Raw genomic sequence first — 14,952 nt, 5'->3', positions numbered from 1 at the left:
CTACCCAAATAATAGTTGATAGACATATCTCCATAAATTGCTCACCAAAATATTAGTTGTTGAGATCTTAGATTAAAGTACACTATACCTCTATGAAGTTCCACCTAGCATCACATCTTTAAACTCTAAACTGTGTCTGTACCAAAGCAATTACTTAACATAGTCAACTACATTAGTTATGTCATACTTAGTCCATTTGATCCTCTAACCTTTGGTATGATCAAGATATAACGAGTGATCATTTGGAACATATATAGTTGTCATCAATAACAACATACAAGCCATCAAGAGTAGTCTCTCTTGACAACACTTTTCTGCCCTGAAACTTAGACATATGCAAGGCAAACACATGTCAAACATCCCCTAACACTAGTACTTGAGACGAGAATGAGAAATCTTAAAACTCCAATGAGCACCATGCAAACACTTACACATGCCTTCGGGATTCTACAAATCTAATAATTAAGTCTCAATGTTATTTTGGAGGGTGAAAATAGGCATGCAAATTTTGAAAAAGAAAACAACAGGTTCTAACATCCATGCTCCTTCCCATTAAGTTAGATCAATACTAAGCTTCTTAGAAATTACCTAAAGAAATGTATGTTGATTAAAAAGGTAGGATCAACTGCATAAAAATTGATTCCAATGAGGGTGAAAGGGGGATGAATAAGTGATGAATTTGTGTGGATTGGTACAAGAATGAAATAGAGATGTATAGGGATTAAGCCATGAGTCAAACCTAACATAATAATGCTACTTGATATATTCTTCCATTAATTCTATTGAGGTGGCCACAAAAGTAAATGGTAGACAGCATGAATATTCTGATTCCACGCGCGCACATACACATATACAATATACATATGTAAATGTACATATATTATTTATTTATTTATGTACAACCCTCTACCCAAACTCTCCTGAACTTTGAATGGGAAAGCTATTAAAACTTTTGGAAAACACTACAAAAACATAAATTTATGAAGTTCACTACAACAGAAAATCTAAGTTTCAAATCTTCCCAACTGTAATACAATAGAAATTCCTAAAATTCAAAATCCCTCAAATACACTACAACAGTAGTATCATTTAAATCTTTAAGCTTCACCGTTGGGCTGGGGGCTTGGCTCAATTTATGGAAGCTTCTTGTGGTAGGTATAAGGGCATGAGGTCCAGTCTCCCCCAACTCGTGGTACTGGAGGGTGTGTTGTGCAAGCGCCACCACCTTAAAAACTCTATCCAAAACACAGTGCAGTTTATAGGAGGGGCTATCCCATTCCTGCAGTCTGAAAAGAAAAATCAAGCCCCTTCAACTAGCCTAAAATAGCAATGTTGTTGGGATACCTTATCAATAAGCTTCAAAAAACCAAGTAAATGATACTGCATTGTATATGTATGCAATTTCGATTTAGCAATAAAGGTCCTTTCATCAATAAAGTTAAGCCTAGCAGGCCAATGACAACATTAAATCTTATTGTTACCTTATACAAATAGCTGCTGCACACAAATCCTCAAAAAATATCTTTGAGTCATTTCTTAAAAGGCTTAAACGCACTTTGTACCCTTCCTAAATGCATGTGTATAATTACATGGTGATAATTGTGTGCATCAGTTATTGTGCTAAAACACAAGATCCAAAGAACACTTCTCTCCTCATTCTCTGTGTTCTTCCATACTACATACTCTCAATGTGTATGTCTGTGCATATCACTTGTACACATGGCTGTTCTAGCAGGTCAATATCCTTTTAAGATCATTTTATTTGTCAAAAAAGGTCACAGTACATACACTTTTCATGGCCAAACTGCTAGCCCAGTAAATCATGCATTATAATACATTACAAATCCAATTCCATCACAGGGTATGTATTCATAATTGTACGGGTTATGGATCCAGTCTTGGAGATCAGGATCAATAGTGCTAATATATATATCCCCCTATCCTAAAGTTTTGAGGTCTTTACTTGCATGTACATACAATGAATTAATTTCTCCCATACTGACTCAACCTGGTAGTTAACCATTTACAAAGTTACAATAATTCTTTAGCGTAGGCTCCTAATATGGCTCTTTGAGCCTGTAATCAATGTCCATTAGTGAAGGCCCTGTTATTACATTGCCTGGATACACAGCTAGCAATTGGAATTATAATGAATAATCCAAACGATTCCTGCCAACATGCTTAACTTTATATTGATTTGGTGTTATTTCCAAACTTTGACTGCACCATCACGACTGCTGGAAATCAAAAACCTCTGATTTAACTGGATTGATGCCATTGATAGAATGGAATCACGGTGACAACCTGCAGAATCAGTTGCAGCTGCTGCAAGGGATGCCTTTGATGTCAACTTGATGGAACACCTGTTTGTTTCCTGTTGGAAGCATACAACTGATTTAACAAAAATTGCCACTAAAATTGTAAAAATTCACAACTGATCCAAAATCTGTATGTCAATGTCTACCATATCTTGTCCTTACCTGCACAACCTGTACTCCATGAATGGACCGTGTATCATAATATTCTTCCCCAGCTGTCTTCTTTATTGGAGGTCCACACACACAATAGCTGCGATCAGGCCTGCCACATGAATGAGGTAAGTGTAATCAGATAAGTTTCCCAGTACTGCAATTACTTCCTAAAATAATTGTCAAATTAACCATCAGCAGAGATGTTTTCAGCTAAACATTGCAACTATTTCAATATACAATTCTGCCTACCCCATGAAAAACAATGGCCCTGCTTGCTTAATGAAAAGCAAAAGCAACTAGCACATCCCATGCTAAAAATTCATGGGTTCAAAGACAAAATTGAGGGTTTACACATTCAGAAGATACCCAGATCATAGATTTTCATCTAGCTAGGCCATTCTTCCCTGTGATTAGGCTAAAAGCATAAGTCCTCCTGTAGTGCTTTATAAACTTTGTACAGATTCCTCAGGCATATGCCAATCATTGCCATTGGCCAAAGGCACTTGGAAACTAGTTTTATCAGGATAAATCATCTGTTACTTCAGGTATGATGTGATCATGCAAAAAGCTTCACAGATGTTTTGACAAAGATATTCCATTGGCTGGGGGCAGTGGATCTAGTTTTTTCATGTTAGCATCAAGTTATTAGTTTTTGTACATGGTCTATCTTACCATATTAAACAAATAAACATGAATAAAGTCTGTCCACATTGCCTCGGATAATTAAGATACACTGAAACACATTGTGTGTAACCACAATTCATTAAGTGGATCAGCAAATTTATGAAATAAGCTCAGCAGGATGTGGAGAAGACAACATACTCGAGGTGTGTAAGCTTCGCTTACGAAATCGGGATGTCACCCAATGCAAGGTTTAGTGGGACCAATATGCGAGGAAAATGCTACTTGGGAAGATTATGATGAAATCTTCCAAAAATTTCCCCATCTTTTTCCAATAACATGAACTATAGATTAATACTATTATATTGTGATTTAAATTGAGATATTGTGACATCATCTCATTATGGTGTATTTAATTGCAATATTCATCGGGGACAATGAAGCACAAAGGGGGTGGGGGCATATGTTACATCCCCTGTTTTGTTGATTTTGAAAATTTATTTAGGCATTGATATTTCAAGCTAATCCAAAATGGTTGGTTAAATTAGTTAATCAATTTGAATTCATATGAATGGAAATATTGGTTATTTGTAACGTTTCATGTGCAATGGAAGATGTTGATTAATCATACACTATTACATGAATTGAAAATGATTAGTTAATATGGTTATTAGTTATGATAACTAATTTTCATTTGAATGATCTTGCAGGAGCGCAGCAATGGGGGGGAAGCATTAGCAGAGAGGGAATAGGGCACAAGTGTGCCAACCTGCCACTAAGCTAACATGTATAAGTCTAAACCACCATGGTCAAGGGAAAGTAGGCTAGACAAACTAGATTATGCCAAGTGTCCAACATGAGCTAACTAGGTCATCTAATCTAAAAAAATACATAAATATAAATTCACGTGAACATTAAGCAAAATAAAAACAATTGCTACCTTTGATTAGGGATCTAGATGCTCTGTATTCTTCTTGTGATGCTAGACACGACTTATTATATAAATAATACCCATAGTACTTTCGAACATTTGTACATGTTACTTTCGAACATTTGTACATGTTACATATATGTATGTATGCATATATTTAAATATAATGTATGTGCAAATATATGTATATTTGAAATATATGTATGAATGTGTATAAATAACACGTACAAACATGCATAAATAATGAGTATTATTGATATAATAAATTATAGGATGGATTGTATTTTTTCTTCTTTTCTTACGTCAAATTGATTTAATGCATGAAGTGTATCGGCCTCTTATAATTTCCATATTATTTTGGCCCCTTTGCATTTTTCAAGTTCTATAAAGATTGTAACTCATGCTCGCCACCTTGCATATATTTCATACATGTAACTCTTTCTTGACCGAACATTATTCCCTTGTAATCGAACGTTGTTCTATAAGATGGAAGATCACAGCCACTCAAGGGCTTGCTCTCAAAATGCGCTTACAAGTCTATTCTTCTATATGCTATATTCATATCAATAAAATTTCATCTTATTAGTGGTGTCAACTGAGGCAAGTAACTCTGATATTGGAGTTCATAGCTTGGATTCTCTGGAACATTGTGTGCATCACAGCTCCGTCAGTTTGTATTTTGGAAATGCTTTTGTTATTCCTTATCAAATCTCAAATTGTCTAGTGTTGTATCCAAGTGTTCAAGTTGTACGTTTGATGATAAAGTTTATATTTATATCTTGAAATCTTTGCCAGTTGGTAATCAACCATTGTGTCAAATATTTTATTGTTTTAATGATCCAATCGGCCTAATAATTCCTACTAGCCAAGCACAAATGAATGAGAAATGATGACATCGGCCTTGCATAGAGCCGTGACATATAATATAGCTAGTCATTTTAAAACAAATGAGGTTCTCGTACTAAATTAAAGCGGATAATTTGTACAAGTTGTACACCCTTGTACAAAGGCATTAAAATTCACATATCACTTAGACAAGGAAGTGAACCCCCTTGCACTGTAATATTGAATTCTCTTGAAAGCCATGTTTTGCTCTTGACACAATTGTCCTCTATAAAGCAAGGAACTTATTATTGTATAAACATCCTGGAAATTCCATGAAGGATGGATTGTTACACCAAGGATCATCAAGGATTGCCGAGCACGACTGAGATGAATGGTGTAGTCTGTGAACAATGGATTGTGGAAATACCCTTGCAAATTATGAGATTGAATCAATAATAAATCAAACAAAAGAAAGGAAACTAAAGTCTGGAATTGTAAAACCGAGTAAGCTCATAGTGGGCAGTTAGGTCATGTAGTCTTGTTTGTCAAGTCGAGCGGTGGGTGATCAAGCACATAGTGTCCATGTAAATACCTAGCCAAGGTAGGTTTAGCGGGAAATGATGTTGTTGTGATCCCTAGAGGTCAGGATAACTTGCAGTCGGATGGATAAGCTGATAAGAGGGTTCCACGGTCTAGCCGACTATGTAGTTGACACTCTAATACTAGGATGCTCATGTGGCAGGACGAGATGGTGTTCCCGTGCCTTATCTCATATATAGTAAGGCCATTCTCAGTTGAGAATGCGAGGGGAATACACTAGGTCCATGGTTGGGTGGTTAAGCCTCTGACAGTGCTTCTCCTCTCCAACAAAGCCAAGACTTGCACAAGACAGAATGGGTATGCATCCTTAGCCTAATATAATTTAGCGGGTATATGTATTTCCATTCATGTTTCATTTCAAGTTCAGCTAGATAGGTATTTATTTATGTTTGCAGTTACAATTATTTCTTTTCAATTATATGAAGTGATATTTAAATGTATCAGTTAGTTGATGACTCTCTTTTCTACGATTTAATCTTTATTGTAATTAAACAAAGGAAATAAAACTCTAATTGTTAGCTAAGGCATTTCACAATAATTAGTTAATCCGTTGTAATTGTTACTCCCATGCATGTGAATATGTAGATAGCTTACTTTGATTGTTAAAATATAAGGAAAATAAGGATTAGGAAAGTTGGTTGTTACATTTGGGGAGTCCATTAGAGAAGGACTAGAAGCAAATAAGTGGGATGAAGAGTGTGTAGGGATGGAAGGGAAGGAGCGAAACAAAAGAAGACAGACAAACCTTAGATAAACAACATAAAGGAAATCATAAAGAAGATACAAAATACACCAAAAAAGATGCAAGAGACAAAAGTATCTTAGGAAAACCCTTCAAGAATGAAGGGAAAACCAAACCAAACATAACAAAATATCATTTTAGGGATAAAGAAATTCAAGTGTGCAATGCCTATCACTAGATGCTATATATATAACACGAGAGACTCTTCACTTCACAACGAAGGTCTCTTGAAATTCTCAACAATAACTTTTATTACAAACACAACTCTTCATATTTCCATGCCTTAACGCATGATGAATGACACGTCATTATATTCAATATTATAATTATCATAAACATTGTTTTCAGCTAAAGGTAACTATAATGGAATTAACACCCAAAGATAATGATTTCTATCGCAGCTACAAACTCCAACACTCCCTCTTAGCTAGAGATAAATCTTTAGCTGAACCATCACACAAGACCGCAACCAAAATGTCAATGACAAAATCTAATCACATAGATCCTATAAAATTTCATGGAATCGCTCAACATGAAAACTCTACAAGACATACAACCAGATTTTATCGTGATGTTGTCATGACACTAAGAGAATAATATACTCGTTAATAATCATGGAATCACTAAACGTGATACTTTTATAACAATTACTCATAATCATGGAACCACTCAACATGAAAGTCCTTTATCAATTACTCATAATCACGGAATCACTCAACATGATAGACTTGTAACAATTACTCATAATCATGGAATCATGCAACATGATAGACTTGTAAGAATCGCAGCAAAGCCTTTAATCACAGACTCTCACAACATGAACTATCATGGAATCTCTAAGCATGACATTCAACTCCCATCACGAAATCTCTCAACATGATGTCATCATGGACTCTCTCAAAATGGTGTTCACTTCCCAAAGTAAGAATTATCATAGCTGATTCTTACAATCTTATTTATTCACACAAGAATAGAAATAGGTATAACAAAAACCAAGACTTAGTTCCATTTAAGTCTCAAATTTTACAAATACCGCAAGCATTACAAGCATATATGAGCATAAGGGGATTCCACAAGCACTCCCTCTTAATTATGAAGCCTCTCTCTGAAGCTAAAATCCACCTCTAAATATTAAAAAACATTCTCAAATAGGCAACTAAATCTCTCATCATCCCATACTGTTCAGCTGCAATCAAGAGAGATTAGTAAAAGAAACTTGTCATACATATTATTTAAAGTAACCAACACGGAACTTTCCAAATCTAATTATTCATAGATTTTACAACCATTGTATGTATGACAAGGTAGAATATGGCTTCAGATAGGAAGATAAAATAGGAAATACTTAGCTTTTTAGAAGCTCAATAATGTGTCATTTATTACGATAATAGATAATAATCTATTATTAGTGAATGGTAATCTATTGTATATATTTAGTTAGCTTTAGTTAGCTGTAGCCTTTTTAGCTTACTTTCAGCAAAAATAGAATGTTTCTATTCTTTATGATCAAAAGGAAACATCGTTCCATTCTTTTGTATATAATGACCTCTTGTCTCTGTTAATAACAAGCAAATATTTTACAAATTACTTTGTAATATGGTATCAGAACGTGGTTGAATTTTTTTCAAAAATAATAATTTCTTAATTGAAATTTTTGGATCATTATATTTGAAATTATTCCTCACATACCTAGTTTTTGGCTAGGGTTTTCAAAAAAACAAGTGTTTGAAAAATCGTGTTTGTTTTTTGGGTCGGAACAGGAAAATTTCTTCTACAACTCGCATTTTTTTTCATTGGAAAATTGTGTTTCTTGGGTCCAGATCCCTAACTTCCAAATCATCCTTAGACATCACGGGTTTCCAGAGTTTTGTTTGCAAATTCGTGTCTGTTGTTGAGACTTGTTCATTTGACAAATCGCGACATCCATTGATGTGTTTCTCCTAAGGTTGCATGTCTGCTAAAATCGCGATTTAAGGGTGAAGAATCTATTCTTTTTGTGTCCATTCTTCATCGTTTGTGTTGTCTCAGCAAGAACGCCTCTATTCATAATAAAAAAATTGGTCATTCTTTGGCTGCAAACTCCAATTTTTTTGCACTTTTCCTCCTCGATGGATGTCAACTAGGGTTTTCATTGAAACCCTAATTTCTGAGCTCGGAAAAAAATTTTGATTTCAAATTCTGTGAGTTTTTCAAGAGCTCAATTGGGTTGTCGTCAAATTTTATTGGTGCCTTGATTTTCAAGCCAGCTGATCCAGAAAATGAAAACATTTTCCTCCTCGATTTTTCAAGCTCTCTTATGGGTCACTCCAAATTTTCAAGGACTTCTGTTTTTTTGCCTTGAAGAACGTGTCTTCTCTAATTTTCACATTTTTCATTTAAAAACGTGTCATGGCATCTCTGACATACATTTTGCTTGAGCACAACTCAAAATTCAATGGTCGAAATTATAGCACTTAGAAGCAGAGGACCATAGCATTTTTTAAATCATAACACCGATCAACTTGTTCTGGGTGTTTCAAAGCATCCGACTGCTTCTAGTACTGATCAAGATACTTGGGATCTAAATAATCAAGAATCGGTGATGCTTCCCAAATTATCCGTGGTTGATGATCAGCTCTCTCAAATTCCATTCGACAAGACAGCTACCGAAATCTAGACACATCTCAAAGGTCTTCATGAGACTTGTGACAAAAGTAGAGCTTTCTATTTGAAGAATACTTTGTTTTCTATTGTCATGGATGAGCGAACCTCGCTCCAAGCACACCTTAATAGGATTCAGGAGATCTGTGATCAATTGCTTGCCATTGGTCGCAAGATGGAGGAAGAGGACATTGTGGTTATCACTCTTTGGAGTTTAGCAAAGTCCTATGAGCATTTTATCGAGACTCTCAACATCCCTTCTTTTGGTGTTGATCTTAAGTTCACGAATCTCTATACACTTCTACTTCAGCAAGATCAGTGGAAACAACAGTTTGGTAGCAGCTCCACCTCCACTTCCACAGAGCAAGCCTTCGTTGTTAATCCTTTCAGAAGGATAAAGACAAGTTTCAGCAACCATCTCAACAGAAGTCTTCTGCTCTAGCATCAGATTGTTCCTGGAAGAAGAACATTTATTGCAACTACTGCCACAAGTTTGGGCACATGAAGGTTGAATGTCAAAGATGCTTAGCCAAACAATCTAGAAAATCATGTTCACAACCCAAAGCAAACAATGTAGAGCACCCCAAGCAAACAAGATCTACCTTTTACGCCTTCATGGCTAAAAGACCTTTAGATCATGTGAAGTTGTCTGCCTGGTACATTGATTTAGGTGCCTCTCGTCACTTCACCCACCATAGAAACTAGTTTACTAACTACCAGCGTTACACAGATTCTGTTATTTTGAGTGGTGGAGAAGAGTACACTATTGTTAGCAAAGGCAACATTCAAATTCAGTCTGCTGCGAGGAATCTCATTTTCCTCGATGCGTACTATGTTCCAAGAATGGAACTAAATCTACTCAATCAGTCAGTTACTGCGACGTTCTCCACACATGGATGTCACCTTCAATTCACATCAGTTCACCATCACTAATAGGGTGACTCATTCTATTGTTGCAGTGGGCCTTGAGGATCATGGTCTTTTTCAACTTAATAATTCTAGTGATTCTCAGGACTTAGCTATGGCTTCTTGGCGGTCTTTTGTTAGCACACTTTGGCATCAGCGTATGGGCACTTAAATGTGCATTATCTCTCTCAGCTTGCTCGAGATGAGCTTGTTCTTGGATTGCCAAAGATTCAGACTCAACAACTTGGAGTTTGCGATGCATGCCAGGCTAGGAAGCAACATCGTACACCTTTCACAAGTGGCAATTCATGGCAAGATTCTCAAGTACTTCAACTTGTTCATGCCGATATCTGTGGCCCTATGCCACTCCTTTTGTTCTTGGGTCCAGGTATTTTGTGTTGTTTGTTGATGATTTCAATAGAAAAATGTGGTTGTATTTCCTTAAAAAGAAATCAAATGCATTTCCTGTATTTTAGAAATTTTAACCTTAAGTTGAAAAAGAGTCTGGGAAATCTATTATTACTCTTAAATCAAACAATAGGGAGGAATTTTGTTCTAATGTTTCCTCTAGCTTCTTGGATACTCATGACATCAAATGCTAATTAACCACACCCCACACACCACAACAGAACAGTGTAGTTGAACAAAGGGACAAAACAATCATCGAGATGGCTCAATCCATGCTTGAACACAAACATATTCCGAAGAAGTTTTGGGCAGAAGCAGTTAACACTGCACTTTATCTGTTGAACCGGTCACCCGCAGTGGCGAACAAAGGTAAAACTCTGAAAGAGGCTTGGTCAAGTTGCAAGCCTAGAATCAGTCACCTAAAGGTTTTTGGCTCCCTTCCTTTTGTTTGGATCCCTGTTGCATCACACACCAAGATGGATGCCAAGAGTCAGAAACTCATGCTTGTTGGATACAGTAGTCTTCACAAAGCCTACCGCTTGATCGACATTGAGACATCTCGTCTCATCTACAGTTGTGATGTAGTCTTTGATGAGCACCGAGGACCTTCCATGCCTGTTTCTCCTGTTCTTGATTTAGCAGACCAGCCTCTAAAGGCTCATGATTTGGGAGTTAAGCTTCCATTAGTTCCACCTAATGGGAGGGTTTCGTTAGCTCCTGCAGCTCCAGTTATACCAATGATCCTTGTACAAACACCTCCAACTTCTCCTGCAGGATCACCTCGATTTGTAGATGCTTCACCTGAGTTTGATCCTAATTCTTCACATGACTGATCACCGTGCATCTCCTGATACTAATGTTAGTCATTCTCCTCTCTAGCCTAAGTGGTGGGCTAAGATGCTTGCTGATCTTCGTGATGATGATGAGCTCATTGATGGGAGAATTGCTCCGAAAAAAGAGCAAACTTACAGAGTCTATTAACTTTGCTCTCATGGCCAACATTCACACTGTGTTTGAAATTCAAACATACTACGTGGCTAAAGGGATTCTAGAGTGGGACCAGGCCATGACTTCTAAGCACCAGAGCCTACTAGAGAATAACACCTGGGTCGTTTCTGATCTTCCACTAGGGAAGAAACCCATTTGGCTGCAAATGGGTTTACAAAATCAAATACAAATCGGATGGTACTTTGAATAAGTGCAAAGCTCACTTAGTTGCGAAGGGCTACTCTCAACGTTAGGGCATTGATTATGAGGAAACCTTTGCTCCTATTGCAAAGATGAGCGCCATCGGATTAGTCCTAGCCATGGCAGCACAGTTTAGCTGGAAGGTCCATTAGATGGACGTCAAGAGTACTTTCCTAAATGGTGATCTCCATGAAGAGGTCTACATGGCGTAGCCTCCTGGTTTCAAGGTTGTTGATAAAGACAATCAAGTTCTCAGATTGGTAAAAGCTCTCTATGGCTTGAAGCAGGCCCCTCGGGCATGGTACATAAAAATTGATAAGTACCTCGGTGATCAAGGTTTCAAGAGTTCTTCTAACTCCAATTTGCACATCAAGACTACTAACAGTGACATCATCCTTTTGATTATTTATGTGGATGATTTGATCATCACTAGCATTTTAGCATCTTTGATTCAAGGAATCAAACAAAATTTATGCTAGTGTTTTGACATGACTAACCTTGGGCTCATGCATTATTGCCTAGGTGTTGAGGTTAGGCAATAATATTTTGGTATATTCATCTCTCAGTCCAAATATGCCAGGGCTCTATTAGAAAAATTTTGTATGCAAGATTGAAAGCCAACATCTACACCCATAGAGAAAGGTCTCAAGTTATCTGCAAAGTTTAATTCTCCTCCCGTTGATGATACTACATACAGGCAACTAGTAGGCAGCCTCATCCACCTCTCTGCTACTAGGCCTAACATCAACTTCGCAGTCGGCTACATCTCATTCTTTATGACAGCTCCTAAGGCTAATTTGGATAGCAGCAAAGTGTGTCCTTTGTTATGTGAAGGGCACTTCAGAGTATGGACTTCTTTACTCTCGAAGTTCTACTCCTAGACTCTGTGGATTCACACATTCAGATTTGGCAAGCTATGTTGACAATAAAAAGTCATCTTTTGGATATGTGTTCAGTTTAGGATCAGGTGCAGTCACATGGACCAGTAAGAAGCAAGAGGCTATTTCTCTCTCCTCTATAGAGGTCGAAAAAAAGAGGGATTGTTAAGGTAGGATGTGAAGTTGTTTGGCTTCATTTGGGGATATGCAAATGTCACTAGCAGGACCGACTAGTCTGTTTGTTGATAACGAAGGCATTATCAAGTTAGCAGGAAATCTAGTCTTCCATGAACGAACCAAGCATGTGGATGTTCACTATCACTACATACGACAACTGGTTGAAGACAAGACAATAGATTTGCAATATGTTCCTACCACAATTCAAACTGCAGAGATTCGCACCAAGCCTCTTGGTCCTAATAAGTTTGTCAAATTCAGAGGACATCTTGGTGTTATAGATAGATTAACCATTAAGGGAGGGTATTACGATAATAAATATTCGTCTATTATTAGTCACTGGTAATCTATTGTATAGATTTAGTTAGTTTTAGCTAGTTGTAGCTTTTTAAGCTTCCTTTAAGATAGAATAGAATGTTTCTATTCTTTACGATTGTTTCCTAAGGAAACATCATTCCATTCTTTTGTATTTAATAACCTCTTGATCTTTGTTAATAACAAGCAAGTATTTTACCAATTACTTCGTACTATCCTTCACGACATCAATCACCTTCAAAGCTCTATTTTTTTTCTTTTTCGTATCTCCCCAATCCTTGGGATGTCCACATATTCAACCCTTAGTGCGATCAATCATGACTACAACTAGGCAAAGTCCTCACAATTCCTATCTAGGAAAAAAGGTGAACATACATGCGAGTGTTGCAAACTTAAGAGAGGATGCAAGGCAAAGGAATCCACATCCTCGTAGCAGACAAACATTGCATAGGAATAGAGACACTTGAGAGAAAGTAGTCATTGTAAAAGATTCTGGAAGACGCCAACTGGTGTAGCAGTTACTTCAAACGTAATTCCTACAACTCAACACCGCACCTGGATGTCAACATTCCAAGATTTGTTTAAGCAACTCCATTAATTTCCAGCCCCTCCAATAAGCTCCACCAAGCATTACATCAATAATCGATTAAAATTCCTTCGATAGACTCCTCTATTATTACAAACACCACTCCTTCCATTTCTTTGAACATCACGATTACCATGTTCATCGGATTCCGGCTTCAGCTTTGGCCCTGACCATCTTTGAATCTTCAATAGCATCCAAGCAGTCTCAAGCCAAAAAATATCCCATAGTCATGCCAGCCACATGAGATGACTGGACTTTCTCTTCTTCATAAATAGATCATGTTGACAATCAGCTCTAGAGCAGGAGTTATTTGAGAATAAATTTCAGTTACACAAACGGTAAAAGATGAAACGATGAATTTGATAACAATACCCAGAAAATAATGACTCTCCACTGATGTACTCTCAAAAATAAAATAAATAAACTGCCTACAATAGCTACAAACTGAAGGCATCTCCATTTGAAAGACGCTATGATAACAAATCTCAAGTTTGATTGACTTTTTCTTCCAGAGATAGAGATTTCCCCCCATCACAAAAGAACCTCAAAGAAGCTAAATTCCCAAACACAAAGAAGACCTTCGCAGAAAGAGGAGATATAGAATTGCGAACAAGAACATGAATTGCCCACTGAAAAAGAAAATGAAGAGAACATAATATGCAGCGATATTTCATAAAAATCAAATGGTGCAGAAGACCAAAGACTCGTCAAAACAAATATTAATCAAACACGATATTGATTAAAAAAAGACCAAAGTCTTTAATAAAAAGAAATCGTTGGTCATAAACAAACACAACTACATAGGCTTTAGACAATGAAGAAGATCAAGAATGAAAAGGTTGAAGATACTATTCATAAAGCCAAAGATAAAGACACGTGATCATAAGAATAAATAGAAATTGATGCATAAAGAGTAACTGAAGTGGCTTGACAACAGTCTTGAAACAAAACATGACCATAGAGAAGATAAACTCAAAAGGATAAATATCGGCACTGGAAGAGATAGCCAGGAATGGACAAACATGCGAGCCACCTCAATCATGAAGTAACCATTGTGCCATGACATCCTTCGATAGAGAAAAGAAGGGGAATAAAGTAATGAAACTGAATTGGAAACAAACCGAAGGCCATAAAACAGCCCCAAAAGTGCTAGCACACAATATCACAAAGTTTGAAGAGAGCAACAACAAAATCAAACGATATCAATTGAAACAATAACTTTCAGCAAATAAAAACATTTAAAAATCAATAGATACGATGCCAAGGCAAAGCATGTAGAGACATGCATAATAACACAGAAATTTAAAAAATCTCAACATGGAATGGAGAGAGGGCATGCAAAAACTGAACTGATGTCCAGAGTCAAAAGCCACAACCAGACATCCCAGAGAGAAAATAATGGTATACAGAAATCTTTACACAAACTTTCAAAAGAAGCAAAAAGCTCTGAATAGATACGGGCATGACCATAGCTTAAATGATAACCATTAGAGGAAGATTACCTCGTTGCTGATATCAACCTGGCTCTGATACCATGTTGGACTTTAGCCGAAAGATCAGATAAACAACATAAAGGAAATCATAAAGCAGATACAAAATACAATTTTAATATTACAAGAATATGTCCTTGATTTCCTAATGTTCCAAGGGGACACAATATGCTG

General features: G+C 36.7%; 1 protein-coding gene across 1 annotated transcript in view; it reads right to left on the bottom strand.

Moving 5' to 3' along the window:
• Positions 1–1,726: 1,726 nt before the first annotated feature.
• VPS15 (protein kinase family protein / WD-40 repeat family protein) overlaps positions 1,727–14,952 on the bottom strand; it is a 94,441-nt gene continuing 81,215 nt past the window's right edge. The window contains exons 11-12 of the mRNA XM_089831761.1: positions 2,481–2,580; positions 1,727–2,374 (exon numbers count right to left, since the gene is read on the bottom strand). Of these exons, the coding sequence (XP_089687887.1) occupies positions 2,204–2,374; positions 2,481–2,580 (271 nt within the window). The 3' untranslated portion in view covers positions 1,727–2,203. The remainder of the gene's footprint in view (positions 2,375–2,480; positions 2,581–14,952) is intronic.

This window comes from Cupressus sempervirens, chromosome 5 (assembly GCF_028749045.1).
Source record: "Cupressus sempervirens isolate cs-2001-9-10 chromosome 5, ASM2874904v1, whole genome shotgun sequence".
NCBI classification, from domain to species: Eukaryota; Viridiplantae; Streptophyta; class Pinopsida; order Cupressales; family Cupressaceae; genus Cupressus; species Cupressus sempervirens.
The sequence above is the reverse complement of the archived record's forward strand: the minus strand, read 5'-3'. Positions and strand labels throughout refer to the sequence as shown.